Below are 23,061 nucleotides of genomic sequence, written 5' to 3' on the forward strand. Positions count from 1 at the left end.
AAATACTTGGGTGATTTGTTACCTCTATCAAAATTAACCCATTATTATATATGAAGTTTTAATCGTAATTAATAATTAATTTTGATGAGCTTTGAAATTGTAATAACAGAATAATTTTTACACATATATTAAATAAAGTAAGTTAACTAATAAAAATACATAAAATATTATAAGTTGGAAAAATAATAGCGAGAAAATCGTTAGGAACGACGGAAATTATTGTTACAATTACAAGGAAAATGGCAAAGGAAATTTTTATAAATATAACAAATCACCAAAAATTTGTAGGATCATGTAACAAAATGAAAATGCCTATAAAACTGATAATTTTTTTAAACAATTCTAAGTTTGCTATTTCTTATCATCGTCTTTCTCCTATTCTCTTATTCGATTTCTATGATTTTTTTTTATCAATCGTCTTTTTCACTTTTTAAATATTTATGTTTGCCCTTCCTTTTCATCCTCTTTTTCTCTTCTTCGACAAATTTTCATTTTTTAAAAAATATTTGAGATTTGACTATCCAAATTTAAACAATTGTGTGCCAAATCTAAACAACTGTGAAAAAAAAATGGTTGATTTGGCTACCTAAATTTAAACAATCGTCTGCCAAATCTAAATGATCGTGTACAAAGAATTTGGAAAAAACTCGAGTAACAATCAAATCTAAACGATCGTGTATGAAAAAATAGTCAAATGTAAACTATCTTTTTTCAAATATATTATGTATGTTGGATGACAATTAATCACAACATTTTTAAACATTTTTGTTATTTTCAATGTAAACCTGTGTACTTTTTTCGAAATTATTCGACAAAGTATAAATATTTTAGTGTTTTGTTATATTTTCGAAGAATCCATAAAACAACCCAGAAAAAAAAAGTGAAATTGTAAAATAATTGTGTTTAGAATCTTAATGGCCTCCAAAGTAATACAATATATAATTTTTTATGTGAAAGCTAAATAATTACATGCAATTGCTCCATCTAGACTTTATTTAATTAAATTAAACTAAGTTTGGAAAAATACTATAACTCATAACTTAGATTATATCCTCCTTCCACAGATATTAAACTTTTAACGAACAAATTAGTACCTTCAAATCTGTTCGAAGTATCGCCTTCACATATAGCTTCACTTCTTACTTGCAGTTCTTTGACTTGTTGAGTTTTACAATCGTACAAAATAATTTGTCCTTCTTTTGCCTCTATTAAAAGTTCATTTGAGCTTAAAAACAACAACGGATATTCAATTCCAAAAAGAGGGCCAATCGTCCATAGCTTTGACCACGAAACAACATTAGATCCATCCATCTCTGTCTCCCAAATCTCAAAAGCTTTTTCATTTCTTTGAAATGCTGGATAAGAAAATATACGCAAAAATCCATTCAAAACCACTAAACTTCTATAATCCTCCGTATAATTGGAAAGGTGAAAACTCTCTGGGATTGAAATTTTTTCAAAAACCTCTCTGCTCATGTTGAACGTTAGTATAACTTCTTCTTCACTCAACCCATTTATCCCCATCCAGTAAAATGTTCCTTCGTGATAAATGTCAAACGAAGACATGCATATTGAGCACGCATCAACAAATGTTTTAATTTCTCTCCATCTATCTTTTCTCAAATCATAAATTTCCACTCTTGAAGGATAATATACAACTCCTCTTGAAAAACCCACAACTCTAACCACTTTGAAATCTCCACATTTCACATCGTACCCAAATCCAACAATCCTCGGCTTTAAATAAACATCATGAGGTTCATGGACCACAAAAATTGAAGTTGACGGAAGTTTACGAACCTGCCTCGTCATGGGATTACAAAGAAAAATATCACGATTATTATCACAACCTATACAAATTAAGCCGTGAGAATGGCCATTAATTTGTAAATCTGGAAGATTCTCACGAAATGGTAAAGGGACGTTTGGAGGATTCTCATTAAATGGTAAAGGGACGTCAAGAACAGACGACACAGATCGATCAAGAGAAAATTCGAGGATGGATAACACGTGTTCTTTTTTGCCAGAGTTGTTGATGATGACACGCTTGAGAAGAACATGCTTGTGGGAAAAAGAATTTAAGAGATGTTTAGTTACAAATTTATGGTGATTGATAAGAGCATACCAAGATCTGCAAACAGACTTGAATCGAAGAAGAGATTCTGATGGAAGTTTGGATAGAATGTGAATCACAATGTCATAAACAATCACCATTACTATTGTGTGTTTAATAGAGAAAATGTTAAAATGTAATTAGAAGGATGGTGTGTGTTGGTTTTATATATGTTTAATAAGAACTAATAGAGGGAAATATTGATAAAATAAAGGAAATGGTCATGGCAAATTAGTTGTAAGAGTAGCGTGAAGAATGGTAAGCCAATACAAATAATGGTTATGGTCTCTCTATGTGATCTCTGCGGTGGAGATGGAGAAGATCGATCATCACAATAATGTCTTTAATTAGAGGCTGAATTGAATCCCCTTTTTTCTTCATTCAAACTTCAAAAGAGGGATAGATAGTTCAAAGTAGTGGTTGGGCACAAATTTCTAAATTAAATCTCTCTTCTTCTTCTTTTTCTCTCCACTTATCCCTTTTCCTTTCTTGCATTATTGATATTAATGGGATACTAACATTTAATATTATTACAAACATTAGTATAGCTTGGAGAGGCTTTAATAAACGTTGGTTGGACCTCCCCTACCCAAACAATTCCTTCTAAATTTTGCAATACATTACAACAAAACTGACATTGAAGATGGTGAACAATGTCAGTCGAAAACAAGAAAATATTCCATGAACTAACATTGAAATTTTTATAATCTATTACGTTGATTTTAAACCAACATTAAAGAAAACAAATATCAAGAACCTTTTATGTATATAAAGATCATAAAGTTGGAAATGGAGGAAACAAAATAAATTTATTTTTAAATATAAGAAAACAAGACAACTTATTTACAAATATAACAAAATCTTATTGTTTATTAATGATAATAACTGTTTAGACATTTACATTTTTTTATATAAATGTTTTTCAACAGTTTTATTGTTTAAAACAATTATTTTTCAAAGATAGATTAGTATAAACTCGTAGTTTTTTTTTTTTTTTTTTTTGCGTCATTCTTGCAATAAAGTATATCTCTCGCTTTATTTCTCAATATTCGTGTTGTCATCTCTATTAAGTTTGCTAGATAATCGTTTTAAATTACATAATTACTAAAAAATATTTACAAATATAACAAAATATCACAATAAGTAGATTTTGATAGATTCTAATGTGTATTTGTAAATATTTTAGTTCATTTTTCTAAATTTCTATTCTTTAATCTTTTCGGACAGACAAATACTAAGGTATATTCTAAGATACATTGATCTTTATATCTACTTCCCACCATTCATGTAAAGAAAAAGGTAATTATAATTGTCGACAATTTTAGGAATTTGCACTATTTAAAAAAAATTGCAAATATAGCAAAAAAATTTATATAACTGATAAACTCTCATGGTCTATACCAATATTTGCAAGATGATTTATCCGTGGTAGACTTCGATCGTGGATAGATTTTAATAAAATTTTACTATATTCTTAAATTTTTAAAAATAGTGTTATACACTAATTAGTTTAAATTTAATGACTATATTTGTAATTATTGTTAAAGAAGAAAAAGAGAAATTTTAGGATGAAAATCATTTACAAAATATATCATATCCTTACACGTCAGTGCTTGCGTTTCTCCGGAAGAAAAGTCTCATAACAAACTTCTCCTAGTGATTGATACTGAGAGCGGATTCATGTGAATCTCACTACCCGCCTTCTTTGATTTCACATAAATAATCTTCAATCTCACTGTATCCCTCATATTCCCGCCTCTCTCGGAAAATCTTCTCCAAGTTTCGCATTCTGAGACCCAAGTTTTCTACAATCATCTCTTGAACAATTTTCATGGCTGCTCTGTAAGTAATGCAAGTTTAGTGAATGATTTTTCAACTTTCTTTTTTTTTTTGTTTTTTGTTTTTGTTTTTTCCGCTCATGAATTTGATTCTTGTTGCAGTGTGGAAGAGATTTTACCTCCGTCGTTGGATGCTACTGCCGAACAACCTCCTCTGTTCGACGGAACTACTAGGTTTGCTTTGTTTTGCTTTGTTTATCCGTTGAAATCTCCGATTCTCGCTGATTGAGCTTCTTTTTATCGCTAAATTCACTCGCAATTTAAGACTTCTTCATCTCTTATTTGAAGGTTGTATACTGCTTACATTTGCCCCTATGCTCAACGTGTGTGGATCACCCGGAATTACAAGGTTTGCTTCTTCATTTCTGGGTTCCGAGACCTTGTTTTCTTGCCTACATTTAGTCCCGAGTTTCAGATTTGTGGCGAACTGGTCTCTAAATTTCATAATGGATTTCTAAACTTTCTAGTTTGTTTCTACTTTTATTAAGATTCACTAATTTGTCGAACGGCAAATCAAGAGTTTTAATGTTTATTGGACACCAAATTTAGCTTTGTGTATTACAGATTTGGTGTTTTTAATGATGTTGAATACATACTGAACTTAGTTATTAGATACAAAATTGAACGTTGAGGGATTAACTGAATACTTTTTTTATAGTTTAAAGGTTTGTTAGATTCAATCATGAAAATATAGGAGCGGAACTTGTAATTTATAGTTTTATGGCTTAGTGATAGTTTAATTAGTATCAGAATAGAGGTTATCACACGTGGATTCCTGATTATCCACAGGTTAGAGGAACCTATTATTTTCTAACTAAAATAGGTTTCTGGGTCATTTGTAAATTGGTCACATGGGAAATTTGACTTTATTATTATGAATTTTGTGTCTTTATCGGAAAACAGTTAGTTTTGTGTTTTGAAATTTGTTTAAGGTATTAAACAACTTGATTTAGAAGAACGAGGTTAATTTATTATTTGTCAGTTTGTGCACTGTCTTGTTATTTGCGGTTACATCAGCTGGATCCTCTCAATTTCATCTTCATGCATATAAAATTAAATATGCCTTGTGGTATCAACTTAATTGTTTTGGATTTAGTGGTATGGTAGCTGACAATTCTCTTCAACGCTTAATTAATTTCAACACGTGCTTGTCTCTATCCACGGATCTAATTCCACTCTGAAGTGCTTTAGTTAGTTGAATTCTTTTTGGTTCTTGGTTTTGTTTTTGTTTTTTAATTTCGTACCATGCATTCTAAAAAAACGATCATTTACTGCTTTTTCGTTGGGTGCAGGGACTACAAGATAAAATTAAGCTAGTTCCTCTCAATCTTTTTAACAGGCCTGACTGGTATAAGGAGAAAGTATACTCTCCAAACAAGGTGATGATTCATGTTAAAGAATTGTATTCTTGTTCTTTGTTCAAATTGATTGCTCCTTGGTGATTATAAATTTGACAAGGTGAAAGCATATTGAAATTATTAAATTTATTGTAATCCATATGCTTAAACGTTTGAGTTAATTGGTAATTTAATACGGTACTAGAGTAAGAAGTTATGTGTTTGTACTGTTGTACCCTTGTAATGTCATTGTGTCTCTAATTAATATTGGTTTCTATTTGTTGAATTGATTGTTAATTTATTAATTGAGTATGCAGTTGAATTTCTTCTCATCTGCAGGTGCCATCTCTAGAACACAACGGGAAAGTTATTGGAGAAAGTCTTGATCTGATGAAATATGTTGATAGCCACTTTGAAGGACCCTCTCTTCTCCCAAATGTAAGTAGAAAATAGTGTTCCGTTCTACTTGCTGCTTGAATCGCTCTATTGCTCATTTTTGTTATCCAAAACAAAATGTAGGATCCTGCTAAAAGGGAGTATGCTGAAGAGTTGCTATCCTACAGCGATACATTTAACGGTGCCATGATCTCTTCGTTTAAAGGTGACACTGCAAAGGAAGCAGGTAAAACTCTTTAGTTTTCAACTCAATCTATCTGATCTTCATACAGCCTTTTGGTTTGGTTATGATTTATGAAAATGGGCTGATTATACTACAAAATTCAAGGTGCTCAATTTGATTACTTGGAAAATGCTTTGCAAAAATTTGATGGCCCCTTCCTCCTTGGAGAGATCAGTCTGGTAACTTGACCTTCCACGAGCCTTCCCTGGTTTCGTTTCCTTTGTATTTTCCAATCTCAAGATTCATGTTATCATAGGAATTTTAGGAAAGCTAGCCGGTTCAATGTTGTTTTAAGTTATGCTCAAACTCATGACTGGATTTTCTGTTTGTTTTTTTTTTTAGGTGGATATAGCATACATTCCATTTGTTGAAAGGTTCAGCGTTTTCTTATTAGAGGTTTTCAAAATTGACATCACTAAAGGAAGGCCTAAACTAGCTGCATGGATTGAGGTACGTTGTATGTTCATTTTGCATTCTAATTGTATGTATCAGTAGCTCACTGTTGGAAGTTATGATTGTTTAAATAAATGGTTTCTTTTTCCTCGGCTCCAAAAGACAGAGTTTTCCAGCATTTGTTTTCTATGACAGTTCTCTGTTTCATATAGAGTGTTTTTCACATACCTTTCTGAGTGATTTTGGAAGAACATAAATGTTTTTGTTTTCTCTAAAATATAACCTGGTTTGATCACAAATAAAAAATTAAGTTGATTCTTCTTTTTTTCTTTTTTTTTGTGAAACTACTAGTGACTTTTAAAGTAATTGACTGAAAACCACTTTGAATTTAGAATCACTTTTAGATATAGTGTGACTATAAACGAACTTATTTTAAGAAAGTACAAAAAGAAAAAAGAACTATGCCTTTTAATTGAGATTTTTTTCTTTCAAAATGTGCTTTACTATAAAAGTACGTCTAACCCAGTTTTCTCACGTATTTTATCGGCTCTATTATCATACTTTTCTCCTCAAATTTCACTCCTATGTTAATGATGAAAGCTCTAACGTTTTTTTTAATATTACTACACTTAGCGCTGTTTTTGTTTCGTGTCCTCTTATATATTCATCTGTACACACTTTTATTCTCCACGTCTATCGATGTCAACTACGAAAAGGTGGACTATATCAAAATATATTTTCAAAAAAGAAATAGTTGGATGCTAATTTCTTGCTCTTCCAAAAAAAAAAAACATATCTAATATGGTCAGTTGATCCCATATTGTGATCTTACTGTAGGAGTTCAATAAGATTGATGCGTACAAACAAACAAAAGCTGATCCCAAACTAGTTGTTGAGGTTTACACAAAGCGATTTTTGGTAAGATTAATTTGGTTTCTTCTTGCTTATAGATCCCATTTTTGTAAGATTTTATTATCCCTGCCTTTTTTTGTTAACTATCTATACATAATCAGGGTTAAAAACGAAGGTTGAGGAGAAGGTTGAAGAGATGATATTACAAATAAACGACTTATATGTCGATGATAGTTCTGTACTTTACATCTTATTCTATGTATTTTGATAGTGTTTGAAGCATTTGCTTTGTTTAAGTTAGTCAATATATCTTAGGAATAAAATTTGAGGTTTCTCAAAATGTTAAGCTATGAATTATTTTCTGCTTCAGTTATTATTAATATTAGCTGAAATTATTTTGTTTCCCGTTGGTTGATATATATAAATACACATCTAATACCATGCAAGAGAATACAAGGAGAAAAAAGGTTTATAATGAAAAAACATCGATTCTTGGTTGAATTATTCAATCTGCGTGTTTAATTATAATGGAAAAAAGGTTTATAATGTCTTTAATTATACTTAAAGAGTAACAAATATTAATCAAACCCATATTGGGTTGAATTCGATCATGGTATGAGTTCGATGACATTTATCTTCAACAACTAGCTCCATTTCATGCAGGTCGAAGCATATTATAATTAATGATTGGCACAACTCTTTTTGCAATCGAATATTTGTTGTCGTTTATGTAGTACTTCAGACGAACTTTTAATAGAGTCCAAAGGAGGACAAGTGAATCATACAATCATGGTATATGAACTTTGATTAATTTCGAACAATATAAGATAGACAAGAGGGGTCATGAAGTACACCGAGACATCTTAACTAGACTTTGATACATATGTGACATGAACCCTAATCACATCTCAAGGCCATAAGTTATGTAGTATTGATACATAAAAGATATGCAGTAAAAAAAGTAAACTAGAGATTAGAAGTTCAATATAGAAAGAAAAGAGTAGCAAGACGTTAGTGATAGTAACAAATATTTTTGGAAGATCGATCAAAGGGAATGTATAAGTTTAAGATGACTCAAAAATCTTGCCACTATTATAAAAAGGTACTTCGAAAATATTGGTTGTTCTTATTCAATATCCTAATTGGAACACAACATGAGAGAATGGATTACGAGAAAATAAAATATTTATTATTTTTTAATTATCATTTTCTTAATTATAACACAAACATAAAGCTAAGAGAATGAGTTATTAAGATATATTTTTTTACCATTATTGCAAGTGAAATATAGCAACAGATATTACTTGGTGTTTCAGATTATCCATAATCATTTATATTTCACTTATCATCGTTTGTTATGCTTAGAAGACCTATTTATAGAAAATTTAAGTTTGTCTCTTTATTAAATCCGTATGTGTGTGTATCCTGTTGTCGTTTAATGTTTGAATAAGTTTGTGTGTTCATCGTTGTTGTCATTAAGTACATGTTTAAATGACTAGTAATTGATGTCTATGTGTGTTCCATCTTGTTGTCAATTAAGCAATGTTTAAGTCATTTTAATTATATATTCGCCATTGTTTATTGCTAAATCAGAATAATAGTGTCGAAGATCCCACAGTTGTAAGGTTAAATTTTAGTAATTTAATTTGTATTCTTTTAATTATCTCACATATTTATTTTACTAATCTTTATCTCATCTAAAAGTACTGTCTAAACATAAACAAATGATTCTTAAATAAATTTATTTGATTTTAAACATAAATGAATTATATCTATAAATAGTTAGATATAATGTTTGTATATAAATATAATATTAATGTTTGTATTATAATATTAAATTTTAGTATGCCATTAATATCAAAATCAAGCACATTAATTAGACCATAACCATTATTTGCATTGGCTCACCATTGTCCACGCTACTCTTAAAACTAATTTACACCATATATATTCTTTTCTTTTCTTGGCTACAACCAATTCCTTTATTTTCAATATTTCCCTCTCTTACCTCTCTTTCAACGTATATAATACCAACCCAACATCATTCTAATTACATTTTAACATTTTCTCTATTAGTCACACGATAACGATAATGGTGGTTGTTTATGACGTTATTCACATTCTATCTAAGCTTCCACCAGAATCTCTTCTTCGATTCAAGTCTGTTTGCAAATCTTGGTATGCTCTTATCAACGACCCTAAATTTGTAACTAAACATCTTTTAGATTCTTTTTCCCACAAACAAGTTCTCATTAAGCGTGTCATCACCAACAACTCTGGCAAAAAAGAGCACGTGTTCTCCATCCTCAAATTTTCTCTTGATCGATCTGTGTCATCTGTTCTCAACGTTCCTCTACCATTTCCTGAGAATCTTCAAGCTTTTCAAATTAGGGGCCATTCTCACGGCTTAATTTGTCTAATTAGTGTTGATAATCCTGATATTTTTCTTTCTAATCCCATGACGAGGCAGTTTCATAAACTTCCACCAACAATTATTGTGGACCCTGAACCTCAAGATGTTGATTTAATGCCAGAGGCTATCGGGTTTGGGTATGATGTGAAATGTGGGAATTTCAAAGTGGTTAGAGTTGTGAGTCATTGGATTGACTTGTTTGTTATCCTTCGAGAGTGGAAATTTATGATTTGAGAAAAGATAGATGGAGAGAAATTAAAACTCTTGTTGATGCCAATGTATTTGGGCAACCTTCGTTTGACATGTATCACGAAGGAACATTTTACTAGTTTGGGATAACTGAAAAAGAAGTTATACTAACGTTCGACATGAGCAAAGAGGTTTTTGGAAAAATTTCAGTCCCAAAGAGTTTTGACTATTCCAATTATATGAATAATTATAGAAGTTTAATGGTTTTGAATGGATCTTTATGTCTATTTTCTTATCCACCATTTAAAAACAATGAAGTAGTTTTTGAGATTTGGGAGACGGAGATGGATGGATCTGATGTTGTTTCATGGTCAAAGCTATGGACGATTGGCCCTTTTTTTGGAATTGAATATCCATTGTTGTTTTTAAGCTCGAATGAACTTTTAATGGAGTCAAAAGGACAATTGGTTTTGTATAATTGTAAACTCAACAAATCAAAGAGCTACAAATAAGAAGTGAAGCTATATGGGTAGACGACAATACAAAGCGATTTGAAGGCACTAATTTGTTCATTAAAAGTTTGATATCTGTTGAAAGTGAAGCTATATCAGTATTTGTTTTCTATGACAGTTCTCTGTTTCATATAGTGTTTTTCACATACCTTTCTAGGTGATTTTGGAAGAGCAGAAGTGTTTTTGTTTTCTCTTAAATATGCCCAATTTGATAACAAATAAAAATTAAATTGATTCTTTTTTCGTTTTGTGAAACTACTAGTATTAACTTTAAAGTAATCGACTGAAAACCACTTTGAAAATTTAGAATGACTTTTAGATTTAGGGTAACTATAAACGAACAAGAAAATACAAAAGGGAAAAAAGAAAAAAAAAAACTATGCCTTTTAATTGAACCAAGTTTTTTTATAAAAAAATAGAGATTTTTTTTCTTTCAAAATGTACTTTCTTTAAAAGTATGTCTAACCCTGTTTTCTCACGTATTTTATTGGCTCTAGTATCATACTTTTCTCCTCAAAATTTGATTCATATGTTAATGTTGAGAGCTCTAACTTTCTTTTTATATATATTATTACACTATACCTTAATGCTGTTTTTTTTGTTTCATGTCCTTGTTCGATCTTATATAATATTCATTTGTACACACTCTTATCCTCGACCTCTATCGATGTCAACTACGAATAGGTAGACGATATCAAAATATGTTTTAAAAAAAGAAATAATTAGATGCTAAATTTCTTGCTCTTCCAAAAAAAACATATTTAATATGGTGAGTTGATATTCCATATTGTGATCATCGTGGTAAAAATACTTTGTTGTAGGAGTTCAATAAGATTGATGCGTACAAGCAAATAAAAGTTGATCCCAAGCTAGTTGTTGAAGTTTATACCAAGCGATCTTTCGTAAGATTAATTTGTTTTGCACTTCTTGCATATAAATCCCATTTCTGGAAGATTTTACTATCCCATGCCTTCTTTTTTTTGTTAACTATCTATACATAATCAGAGTTAAAATCGAAGGTTGAAGAGAGGGTCGAAGATATGATATTACAAATAAACGACTTAATATGTCGACGATAATTTTATACTTTCTATCATATTCTACGTATTTTTATAGTGTTTGAAGCGTTTACTTTGTTTAAGTTAGTTGATGTTTTAGGAATAAAATTTGAGGTTTCTCAACATGTTAAGTTATGAACTATTTTCTTCTTCTGTTATTGTAGGGTTAATGTCGTAATGTTGGATGCTTTCCATTTTTTACTTTGAAAAAGAAAAAAAGAATTTATACTCCTAGCATATTTAAGATTATTAATAAAGTGGGTAACATATATTTTTTAAAAATTACAAATATAGCAAAATTACGTTGAAAATAATAATAGAAACGAGAAGAAGGTCGATATGATGGGCGTGAACGTCAATAGCGACACAAACAATAGAATTATGATAATGAATTTGTAGAACAGAAATTGTTTTATATAATTCTTGTTTAATATTAAAGTACAACGGTCAACCGTCCAACAGCCGGCCTTCAGTTCCTTTTTGTTTTCTTTTGATTCAATGGTGGCTTTGTAGTTTGTACATGTCGCTACTCGCTTTCGATTCCTCCGATTCTCCATATACATCTCTTCACTGAATCAGCCATAGTCTCACTATAGAATCTTCCCCGACATTTTCGCATTCGAAGAGCATCCATGGCTTCCGCAGAGTGAGTGGTTTTGATTCTGGAAGTGAAAATTTCTTACCTCGCTCGTTTTTCTCCTCTTTCGTTTTCTTAATTTGATTTTTGTTTCGTTGCAGCGTGCAAGAAATTCCACCTCCGTCCTTGGATGCCACCGCCGAACAACCTCCCTTGTTTGATGGAACTACCAGGTTCGTATTGATTTTGCCCTTATAATCTTAGGTTTTACTTCCTGGTTCAACTTTTTTTCTTTGATTATAATTGTTCTTTTTTCCTCCTCTGTTGTTTGAAGGTTGTATACTGCTTACATTTGCCCTTATGCACACCGTGCTTGGATCATCCGAAATTACAAGGTTATTGCCTGTTCAATTTTAGGTTGCAGGGCTTTTATACTCTTGCCTAATTGCTATGCATGCCTGTTTTATTTTACTTTCTTCATTACACTTTGTAACGAGGGTCGTAGGAATAGATAGGCATGAAAGGGTAGCTGTACCATAATCAATCAGCTCAGTGCAACTGTCCAAATTAATATCAATTTCGATGTTATCATTAAATAAATTTAAAGTTTCATCTTAAATAAATTTAAAGTTTCATCTCAAAATCAATCGATATTCGATAATCATGGTCCTAGTATTCAACAACATTCGTTTATATATGTATTTTATGTAATTCTATGCTTTCTTTATGGGGGTGCAGGGACTACAACATAAAATTAAGCTAGTTCCTCTCGATCTTCGTAATAGACCTGACTGGTATAAGGAAAAAGTATACCCTACGAACAAGGTGATTCATGTTGAAGAAAATAATATTCTTGTTCCTTGCTTCATTTGCCCATTCTTTGTTAGTTAAAAATCACTCATCACAGTTAGATTTCTTCTAATCTGTAGGTTCCATCTCTGGAACATAATGGAAAGGTTATTGGAGAAAGTCTTGATCTGCTCAAATATATCGATAGCAACTTTGAAGGACCTTCTCTTCTCCCAGATGTAATGAAACAAATTGTTGGCTCATTTTGTCGTCGAGCATCTGCTTGTTGGTCGAATTACTCTATTTCTCATTTTGGGTTATCCGAATCAAAATGTAGGATCCTGGTAAAAGAGAATTTGCTGAAGAGTTGCTTTCCTACAGCGAAACATTTAACGGCGCTATAATCCATTCGTTCAAAGGCGACACCGCAAAGGAAGCAGGTAAAACTTTTCAACTTGATCGCTCTCTTCGAACAGATCTTTTGTTTTGAATAATATTGGCTGATTGGTGTAGAAATTCTGCTAGGTGCTCAATTTGATTACTTGGAAAACGCTTTGGGACAATTTGATGGCCCGTTCCTCGTCGGAGAAATCAGTCAGGTAACTCGACCTTTTCGTAAGCCATTTCTTAGTATTGTTTCTTTTGTACTATTTCCATTAAAAAAAAGTCATCATGCCTTATGAACTTATGAAAATTAGCCTGTTTGATGTATTTGAAGTAAGTTGTGTATAAGTTTATAACAAGATTTCCTTTTCTTTAGGTGGATATAGCATACATTCCATTTGTTGAAAGGTTCCACATTTTCTTATTAGAGGCTCTCAATATTGACATCACGGAAGGAAGGCCCAAATTAGTTGCATGGATTGAGGTGCGTTGTATGTGCATTTTGCATTCTAGCAAAAGGATATTTCTAGCCTTATCTTGGATTAAAACCATTTCTAAGTCTTTCTTCCTAGCTAGATATATTTTCGTTCATCTTCAACATAATTCTAGAAAAAAAGTTTGATATAGATGATTATTCAAATAGCTTCTAGCTAGAATGGTTATTGTTACCTTCTACTCTTTAACAGATCTTTTATAACCTATGGCCTTGTGAGTTCTTTAATTTATTCTCTCACATTTTACACACTTTTATAAGTGTCAACAGTGATGAAAAGAAAAATGGTGAATGAGATCCTTTCCAACTCTTTCAAAGAAATCACATCAACATTGCTTCTACTTAATCGTTTTTCTTTCTACATTATTCTAAATGTTTCGTGGTTGTAAAAATACTTTTGGTGTAGGAGTTCAATAAGATGGATGCGTACAAGCAAACAAAAGTCGATCCCAAGCTGGTCGTTGACATTTATACAATGGTATTCTTGGTAAGATTTGCTCTACAAAGTATCTATTATTTTGCTTATAAGTTCCATTTTAAAAAAATAACTTATGGCAAGATAAATTGCAAAAACCACCCTTAAAATATGTTGGTAGTTACAATTATACCAAACTGTTAAAATTGGACTCTCAAAGTAGCAACTAAATTTTTGTCATTTGAAGGCCTAATTTTTTACGACTATAATTGAACTCTTGTGAGATTTTTTGTGCAATTTTGCCTTTGTTGCATATGCTCTTTTGAAAAAATTTCGTATGAATTTTCTAATCAGAGTAAAAAGAAGAAATGACGAAGAGGTCATGTATTGCCTCGTGACAAAGAAGTAGTGCAAGATATCGATGAGAACTTCTTGGGTTTGTACTTCTCATCTCCTTTCTCTATATTTTAGGATTCTAAATATGACTAGTTTGTGGTCAAAACGAACCTAAGTCAATTGCCATGGTGTTTGTATTATTAATTTCGAAGTCATAGTTCGATTTTCCTATCTAACATATTCTAAAAAGTTAATTCAAACACATCATAAATTTATGTCTTATAAATAAAATTTGAGGAACATTAGTTATTGGTAGATTTAGTATAGATCCAAGGGTCTTTCCCCCTCCCTTCGCAACTTTATGATCTTTATATATATACATAAAAGGTTCTTGATGGTGGTTTTCTTGAATGTTGGTTTGAAAACCAACGTTGTAGATTATCGAAATTTCAATTTCCATTATCTTCAATGTCGGTTTATCAAACACCCTCTTGTTTTCAATTATTGATAAACCCTCTTGTTTTCAATTATTGTTCACCATCTTCAATGTCGGTTTTGTTTGAACGTATTACAAAATTTAAAAGGAATTGTTTGTTGTAAGACGTGGTTGTTATAATATTTATCAATTTAAATATGTTTTACAAAACAAAAACAAAAAAATAGTTAAAAGATTTCTTTTCAAATGACTTTTTGACCCCAATGTGTCAAACGTAGTCTAAGACGTTGGCTACTCAATCCATACAAAAAATATATTTAGAACAATATTGTAAAACTTTTATTTATGTATTTGGAAATTTGGAAATTTGGAAATTTTGGGTAAGGGAGGTCCAACCAACGTTTATTAAAGCCTCTCGAAGCTATACTAATGTTTGTAGTAATATTAAATTTTAGTATGCCATTATTATCAAAATCAAGCACATCAATTAGTACTTCTCAAAAAGAATATTAAAAAAAAAGCCATTTTTGAACAATTTTATGTTCAATATAATGGAAGAAAGGGATTGGTGGAGAAGAAAAAAAAGATGAGAGATTTAATTTAGAAATTTGTGCCCAACCACTACTATGAACTATCTATCCCTCTTTTGAAGTTTGAATGAAAGAAAAAGAGGATTCAATTCAGCCCAATATAGCATTGTGGAAAAAGAAAAAAACCCTAATTAAAGACATTATTGTGATGATCGATCTTCTCCATCTCCACAGCAGAGATTAGAGAGAGAGAGAGACCATAACCATTAGTTGCATTGATTCACCATTCTTCACGCTACCCTACAACTAATTTACACTATATATATTCTTTTCTTTTCTTTTCTTGGCCTTAACCAATTCCTTTCTTTTCAGTATTTCACTCTCTTACCTCTCTTTGAACATATATATATATATATATAATACCAACACAACACCGTTCTAATTACATTTTAACCTTTTCTCTATTAATCACACGATAACAATAATGGTGGTTGTTTCTGACGTTGTGATTCATATTCTATCCAAGCTTCCACCAGAATCTCTTCTCCGATTTAAGTCTGTTTGTAAAACGTGGTATGCTCTCATCAACGATCCTAAATTTGTAACTAAACATCTTTTAGATTCTTCTCCCCACAAGCATGTTCTCCTTAAGCGTATCATCATCAACAACTCTGGTAAGAAAGAACACGTGTTCTCCCTCCTCAAATTTTCCCTTGATCGATCTGTGTCGTCTATTCTCGACATTCCTTTACCATTAATTGATCATGAGGATAATCCAGCTTTAAGAATTAGCGGCCATTCTCACGGCTTAATTTGTCTAAGTGATAGTACTCCTGATATTTTTCTTTGTAATCCCATGACAAGGCAGTTTCGTAAACTTCCGCCAACAGTTATTGTGGACGACTCTGAACCTCAAGATATTGATGAAATGCAAGAGGATGCTGATTTAATGCCAAAAGCTGTTGGATTTGGGTACGATGTGCAATGTGGGGATTTCAAAGTGGTTAGAGTTATGAGTCATTGGAGAGACATTGTTTGTTATCCTTCAAAAGTGGAAATTTATGATTTGAGAAAAGATAGATGGAGAGAAATTAAAACCACAGTTGTTGCTGATGTATTTTGGCAGCCTTCGTTTGACACATATCACGAAGGAACATTTTACTGGTTTGGGCTAAGTGGGGTAAATGAAAAACAAGTTATGCTAACGTTCGACATGAGCAAAGAGGTTTTTGGAAAAATTTCACTCCCAGAGAGTTTTCACTTTTCGAAGGGTAATTATAGAAGTTTGATGGTTTTGAATGGATCTTTATGTCTATTTTCTTATCCACCATTTGAAAACAATGAAATAGATTTTGAGATTTGGGAGATGGAGAAGGTTGAATATGATGTTGTTTCGTGGTCAAAGTTATTGACGATTGGCCCTCTTTTTGGAATTGAATATCCGATCGTGTTTTTAAGCGCGAATGAACTTTTAATGGAGTCAAAAGAAGGACAATTGATTTTGTACGATTTTAAAACTCAACAAATCAAAGAGCTACATGTAAGAAGTGAAGCTATGTGGAAAGAAGACGCTATAAACTGGTTTGGAGGTATTAATTTGTTCGTGAAAAGTTTGGTATCCTTGTAAGTGTAAGGAGAAAATAAGGAGAAAATAATATGAGTTATGAGTTTTAATATTTTTTCAAACATAGTTTTATTTAAATAAAGTCTAGATGGAGCAAATGCATATTGGTTTTGCTTTCAGAGACCATTTAACTTTCACACAAAAAAATATATTGTATTACTTTTGAGGCCAATAATTATTCTAAACACAAATTATTTTACGATTTCACTTTTTTTTTCTTGCTGTTTTATGCTATTTTTCTCGTAATTGTAACAATAATTTCGGCCATTTCCAACTTGTAATATTTTCTTTTTATTAATTAGCTTACTTTATTTAATATATATATGTGTGTGTAAAAATTGTTTTATTTTTACAATTTCAAAGCTCATCAAAATTAATTATTATTTATAATTAAAAGTCCATATATAATTATGTGTGTGAGAAAGTTATGAACTTTTAATTCAAAGATTCTATATATATTCAAATAACTTCTTCACATCACATTTGTGTCAATCTTGTATGTGAGGGATCGAAGTATGAAAGATAAACACAACTTTGAGTGGAAGACAAGTTGTCAAACAGATTTTTAGGGTAACATTAATTAACATGGTTCACTATTTTATTTTCATTTTGGTATGCACTTCAAAATAAACTATTATATTCTATAAAATAATAAAATAATCTTTTTTATCTTATTGTTATTATGATAGTTGATTTTTTATACTTCAAACAGAACCAAATATTAATCAAACCCATATTGGGTTCAATCTGATCCTGGTAAAACTTTCTATGAGTTCCATGCAATATTATTTTATCTTCAACAAATATTTGCAATTAAATATTTGTTGTCGTTCGTGTAGTACTAGTTCAGACGAACTTTTAATGCAATCTAAAAGAGGACAAGTGAATCATACAATCATGATATATAAACTTTGATTAATTTTTAACAATATAAGATAGACAAGAGGGATCGAGAGGTACATCAAGTGACATCTTAACTAGAGTTTGATACATATGTGACACGAACCCTCATCACATCTCAAGGCCACAAGTTATGTACTATTGATACATAAAAGATATACAGTACAAAAACAAGCTAGAGATTAGAAGTTCAATACATAAAGAAAAGAGTAACAAAAAACCTTCCAATTAAAGCGATTTTAGTGATATCGTAATTATAAAGTAACAAATATTTTTTGGAAGATTGATTAAAGGGAATGCATAAGTTTAAGATGTACTTTTAAAGATGACTCGAAAGTCTTGTCACTGTTATGAAAAAATACTTTGAAAATATTGATTGTTCTTGTTCAATATCTTAATTGGAACACACATAAGAGAATGAACCACGAGAAAAGAAAATATTTATTGTTTTTTAATTATGATTATCCTAATTATAACACAACGTCAAAGAGAATAAGTTATTATTATGAGATTTTCTTTACCATTATTTCAAATTAAACACAACACAAAGAGGCAATAGAGAAAAGGAGTGGGTGGGGGAATAGGGAATGGGCAGTGGACGGTGGAGTGGGCAAGAGAATATACGTAATAGAAAAAAAAGAAAGAAAAGGGTTGCGGAGGTTTTGGGAGAAAAATGGAAAAATTAGAAGGAAAAGGAAGTGGAAGACATAAGAGAATGGAGAAAATGGTACGTAGAAAAATATCAAATTTTAATTTAACCGAATAATAAAAATACTCACTAATTAATAAGACTAATATCTCTTTTCCTTTGATATATTATTGATAAAAAAAATGAAAATATAAATTTATCAAAACTATATGTTGAATACAAAATTATACATATGTTTTTTTCTTTCTTAAAATAATAAATAAAAATATTTTTCACACACTTTCACTTTTTATTTAGTATCTAAAAAAAAAGAAAATCTTATATTTTAACCTTAGAAATCGACAGATATGTAAAAAGAACTAAGAAAGAAAAAATTGTATTATAATGAAACTTGCAAAGGATCAAGATGCCTATATATAAAAAAGGGTTCTCTTCTTTAATCTCTCATTCTCCACTTCCATACTCCTCTTCTTCTTCTTCTTCCTTTTCTTCTTCATACTCAGTTTATTGTTCATTTCTCCATGGCTCAACATATTTTCATTTTATGTCTTTTAAGTTCGTTGTTGTTTGTAAATGGCATTCCATTCGACTTCTTCCAACTAGTTCAACAATGGGGTCCAAACATATGTAGTCCTGCTGGCAGCAAGTGTTATGCTCAACCTCAACCCATGTTCACTATTCATGGGCTATGGCCAAGTAACTTTTCGACTGTCCCAATTTTGTGTCCAAGGACTAAAAAACTATTTCCACAGGGAAAGGTTCCTATCTTCTTGATTTTTTTTTCTGTGCTTTTTTTTTTTCTTTCTATCTTTAGCAATCTATTCATTGTTTCAACACAATCTTTTATTCTATTTTAGGTTACATCACTTGAACAACATCTAAATAAGTACTGGCCAGATGTAATAAGTGGAAAGAACTCCAACTTCTGGGAACATGAATGGAGAAAGCACGCGGATTGTATAGACCCTCCTTTTACCATATTTTGGTATTTCGATATTTCTTTGAGACACCGAATGAATAAAACGTATGATCTGTTAACAATCTTAAATGATGCTGGACTCAGTCACCAAACGCACAAAGATCTCATATCTCAAAACGTTCTAGACCCCATTAAAAATGCAACAGGAATGGAACCAGGCATCCGTTGCAACATAAATGGTATAACTAAGAAGTTGCAATTGAAAGAAATTGTATTGTGTTTTGGCAATGATGGTACTACCCTCATAGATTGCCCTTCGTTTGTTAGCAACACTTGTACAAGTCAACCTAAATTTGTGTGGCTCCTCCCACAACAGAGTTCAGTAGGTGTTCCAGATTATCCATGACTCTTATTGTTTGTTATGCATACCAGACCTATTTATAGGAAATTTAAGTTTGTCTCTTTATTAAATCAGTATGTGTATTTACTTTTAAGTTTGTCTCTTTATTAAATCAGTATGTGTGTATTTACTGTTGTCGTTTGATGTTTGAATAAGTTTGTGCGTTCGTCATTGTTGTCATTAAGTATGTGCTTAAATGATCAGTTATCAATGTTTATGTGTATTTCGGCTTGTTGTCATTAAGCAATGTTTAAATCATTTTAAGTATATGTTAGCTATTGTCTCCAAAGTCCCACATTTGTAAGGTTAAACTTTAGTAATTTAATTTGTTTTTTTTTATAATTTTAACACATTTTATCTAACATGTTTATTTAACTAATTTATATCTCATCTAAAAATTCTGTCCAAATGTAATTATATGAAATTAACATCAACTATTCTAAACATAAATTATATCTATAAATAGTTAGATGGAGATTCAAAATCTCAACTTTTTATTGTTACGTAGCCCTTAATAAATTTGAAAATTTTGTCTGAGAGAGTCTCTCCAAGCTACTAATGTTTTTAATAATATCAAATTTTAGTATGCCATTAATATCAAAATCAAGCACATTAATTAGTACTTCCCAAAGAAGAAGAAGAAGAAAAAAAAGCCATTTTTGAACAATTTTATGTTCAATACAGTGGAAGAAAGGGATGGGTGGAGAAGAAAAAAAAGATGAGAGATTTAATTTACAAATTTGTGCCCAACCAACCACTACTATGAACTATCTATCCCTCTTTTGAAGTTTGAATGAAAGAAAAAGAGGACTCAATTCAGCCCAATATGGCATTGGGAACCCCCAAACCAAATATGGAAAAAGAAAAAAACCCTAAATAAAGACATTATTGTGATGATCGATCTTCTCCATCTCCACAGCAGAGATCAGAGAGAGAGACCATAACCATTATTTGCATTGATTCACCATTCTTCACGCTACCCTACAACTAATTTACACTGTATATATTCTTTTCTTTTCTTTCCTTGGCCTTAACCAATTCCTTTCTTTTCAGTATTTCACTCTCTTACCTCTGTTTGAACGTACGTATATATATAATACCAACACAACACCGTTCTAATTACATTTTAAACTTTTCTTTATTAATCACACGATAACAATAATGGTGGTTGTTTCTGACGTTGTGATTCATATTCTATCCAAGCTTCCATCTCCGATTTAAGTTTGTTTGCAAAACGTGGTATGCTCTCATCAACGACCCTAAATTTGTAACTAAACATCTTTTAGATTCTTTTCCCCACAAGCATGTTCTCCTCAAGTGTGTCATCATCAACAACTCTGGTAAAAAAGAACATGGGTTCTCCATCCTCAAATTTTCCCTTGATCGATATGTGTCGTCTATTCTCGACATTCTTTTACCATTTCATGAGGATAAAGTTTTAAATATTAGCGGCCATTCTTACGGCTTAATTTGTCTAAGTGATAGTAGTCCTGATATTTTTCTTTGTAATCCTATGACGAGGCAGTTATTGTGGACGACTCTGAACCTCAAGGTATTGATGAAATGCAAGAGGATGTTGATTTAATGCCACAAGCTGTTGGATTTGGGTACGATGTGCAATGTGGAGATTTCAAAGTGGTTAGAGTTATGAGTCATTGGAGAGAAGGTGTTTGTTATCCTTCAAAAGTGAAAATTTATGATTTGAGAAAAGATAGATGGAGAGAAATTAAAACCATTGTTGATGTCGATGTATTTTGGCACCCTTCGTTTGACACGTATCAGGAAGGAACATTTTACTGGTTTGGGCTAAGTGGGTTAAATGAAAAAGAAGTTATACTAACGTTCGACATGAGCAAAGAGGTTTTTGGAAAAATTTCAATCCCATAGAGTTTTCACTTTTCCAATCACAAGAATAATTATAGAAGTTTGATGGTTTTGAATGGATCTTTATGTCTATTTTCTTATCCACTATTTGAAAACAATAATGAAATAGATTTTGAGATTTGGGAGATGGAGAAGGATGAATATGGATGTTGTTTCGTGGTCAAAGTTATTGACAATTGACCATCTCTTTGGAATTGAATATCCAGTGTCGTTTTTAAGTACGAATGAACTTTTAATGGAATCAAATGAAGGACAATTAGTTTTGTACAATTGTAAAACTCAACAAATCAAAGAGCTAAAAGTAAGAAGTGAAGCTACATGGATAGAAGAAACTACAAACCGGTTTGAAGGTACTAATTTATTCGTCAAAAGTTTGGGATGGAGGAAATAATATGGGTTATGGGTCATAGTATTTTTCAAACTTAGTTTGATTTAAATAAAGATTAGATGGATGGGAGCAAATGTTGGTTTTGTTTTGAGAGATCATTTAAAATATATTGTATTAGTTTGGAGGGAAATTGTTATATAATTTAAAAGCACAAATATATATATATATATGTGTGTGTGTGTGTGTGTGTATTGGTTTTTTACTCCATCCCGACTACTTTTGGTTTACTGCTTTTTGGTTGGGTGGAGGGATATTAAATTTTGTCAGCGACAGTTGTACAAGAAAACCGGATCGTTTATTATCCATTATCATCTATATTTCACTTCTTATCGTTTCTTTTGCATAGAAGACCTATTTATAGGAAATTTAAGTTTGTCTCTTTATTAAATCAGTATGTGTGTGTTTACTCTTGTCGTTTAATGTTTGAATAAGTTTGTGTGTTCGTCATTGTTGTCATTAAGTATGTGTTTAAATGACCCGTTATTGATGTTTATGTATGTTCCGGCTTGTTATCATTAAACAATGTTTAAATCATTTTAAGTATATGTTCCTATTTTTTGTTGCTAAATAAGAAAAATAGTCCCCAAAGTCCCACGTTTGTAAGGATATATCTCATCTAAAAATTCTGAATGATTCTTTAAAAAAATTAACATCAACTATCCTAAACCTAAATTATATCTATAAAATATCACAACTTTGATTAATTTGGAACAATATAAGATAAAAATTATAAAAAAAAATTGATTAATTTTGAACAAAATAAGATAAAAATAAAATATTGTGATTTGAATTTTCATCTAACTATTTATAGATATAATTTAGGTTTAGGATAGTTGATGTTAATTTTTTTAGAATCATTGATATAGATTAGTAAAATAAATATGTGAAATAAAAAAGAAATATAAATTAAACATAAACATCAATAATCAAATCATTTAAACACATACTTAACAACAACATCGAGCACACACAAACTTATTTAAAACAACAATAAATACACACATACCTATTTA

At 30.9% G+C, this 23,061-nt stretch overlaps 6 protein-coding genes across 6 annotated transcripts; 5 read left to right on the plus strand and 1 right to left on the minus strand.

The window, feature by feature from the left end:
- Window positions 1-1,005: 1,005 nt before the first annotated feature.
- On the minus strand, window positions 1,006-2,214 carry LOC116402938 (F-box protein At5g49610-like). The gene has a single exon (XM_031883448.1). It carries the CDS (start codon window positions 2,212-2,214, stop codon window positions 1,027-1,029), a length of 1,188 nt encoding a protein of 395 aa, XP_031739308.1. The 3' UTR covers window positions 1,006-1,026.
- A 1,511-nt stretch (window positions 2,215-3,725) lies between these two features.
- Window positions 3,726-7,557, plus strand: LOC101211241 (glutathione S-transferase L3). The gene is made up of 10 exons (XM_004137748.3): window positions 3,726-3,955; window positions 4,054-4,125; window positions 4,240-4,300; window positions 5,244-5,330; window positions 5,628-5,726; window positions 5,808-5,910; window positions 6,013-6,086; window positions 6,250-6,357; window positions 7,138-7,218; window positions 7,314-7,557. The coding sequence occupies exons 1-10, from the start codon at window positions 3,945-3,947 to the stop codon at window positions 7,317-7,319; spliced, it is 702 nt and encodes a 233-aa protein (XP_004137796.1). The 5' UTR covers window positions 3,726-3,944; the 3' UTR covers window positions 7,320-7,557.
- A 1,687-nt stretch (window positions 7,558-9,244) lies between these two features.
- Window positions 9,245-9,799, plus strand: LOC101210255 (F-box protein CPR1-like). Its single transcript, XM_004137907.1, has one exon. It carries the CDS (start codon window positions 9,245-9,247, stop codon window positions 9,797-9,799), a length of 555 nt encoding a protein of 184 aa, XP_004137955.1.
- Window positions 9,800-11,694: 1,895 nt separating this feature from the next.
- LOC101210504 (glutathione S-transferase L3) lies at window positions 11,695-14,618 on the plus strand. The gene is made up of 10 exons (XM_011653623.2): window positions 11,695-11,970; window positions 12,063-12,134; window positions 12,236-12,296; window positions 12,640-12,726; window positions 12,831-12,929; window positions 13,028-13,130; window positions 13,216-13,289; window positions 13,451-13,558; window positions 13,974-14,054; window positions 14,337-14,618. Exons 1-10 carry the CDS (start codon window positions 11,957-11,959, stop codon window positions 14,352-14,354), a joined length of 717 nt encoding a protein of 238 aa, XP_011651925.1. The 5' UTR covers window positions 11,695-11,956; the 3' UTR covers window positions 14,355-14,618.
- A 923-nt stretch (window positions 14,619-15,541) lies between these two features.
- LOC105435127 (F-box protein CPR1-like) lies at window positions 15,542-17,228 on the plus strand. The gene has a single exon (XM_011654540.2). It carries the CDS (start codon window positions 15,769-15,771, stop codon window positions 16,909-16,911), a length of 1,143 nt encoding a protein of 380 aa, XP_011652842.1. The 5' UTR covers window positions 15,542-15,768; the 3' UTR covers window positions 16,912-17,228.
- Window positions 17,229-18,890: 1,662 nt separating this feature from the next.
- On the plus strand, window positions 18,891-20,043 carry LOC105434958 (ribonuclease MC). Its single transcript, XM_011653625.2, has 2 exons — window positions 18,891-19,215; window positions 19,315-20,043. The coding sequence occupies exons 1-2, from the start codon at window positions 18,979-18,981 to the stop codon at window positions 19,780-19,782; spliced, it is 705 nt and encodes a 234-aa protein (XP_011651927.1). The 5' UTR covers window positions 18,891-18,978; the 3' UTR covers window positions 19,783-20,043.
- Window positions 20,044-23,061: the final 3,018 nt, after the last annotated feature.

This window comes from Cucumis sativus, chromosome 3 (genome assembly GCF_000004075.3).
Source record: "Cucumis sativus cultivar 9930 chromosome 3, Cucumber_9930_V3, whole genome shotgun sequence".
NCBI lineage: Eukaryota > Viridiplantae > Streptophyta > Magnoliopsida > Cucurbitales > Cucurbitaceae > Cucumis > Cucumis sativus.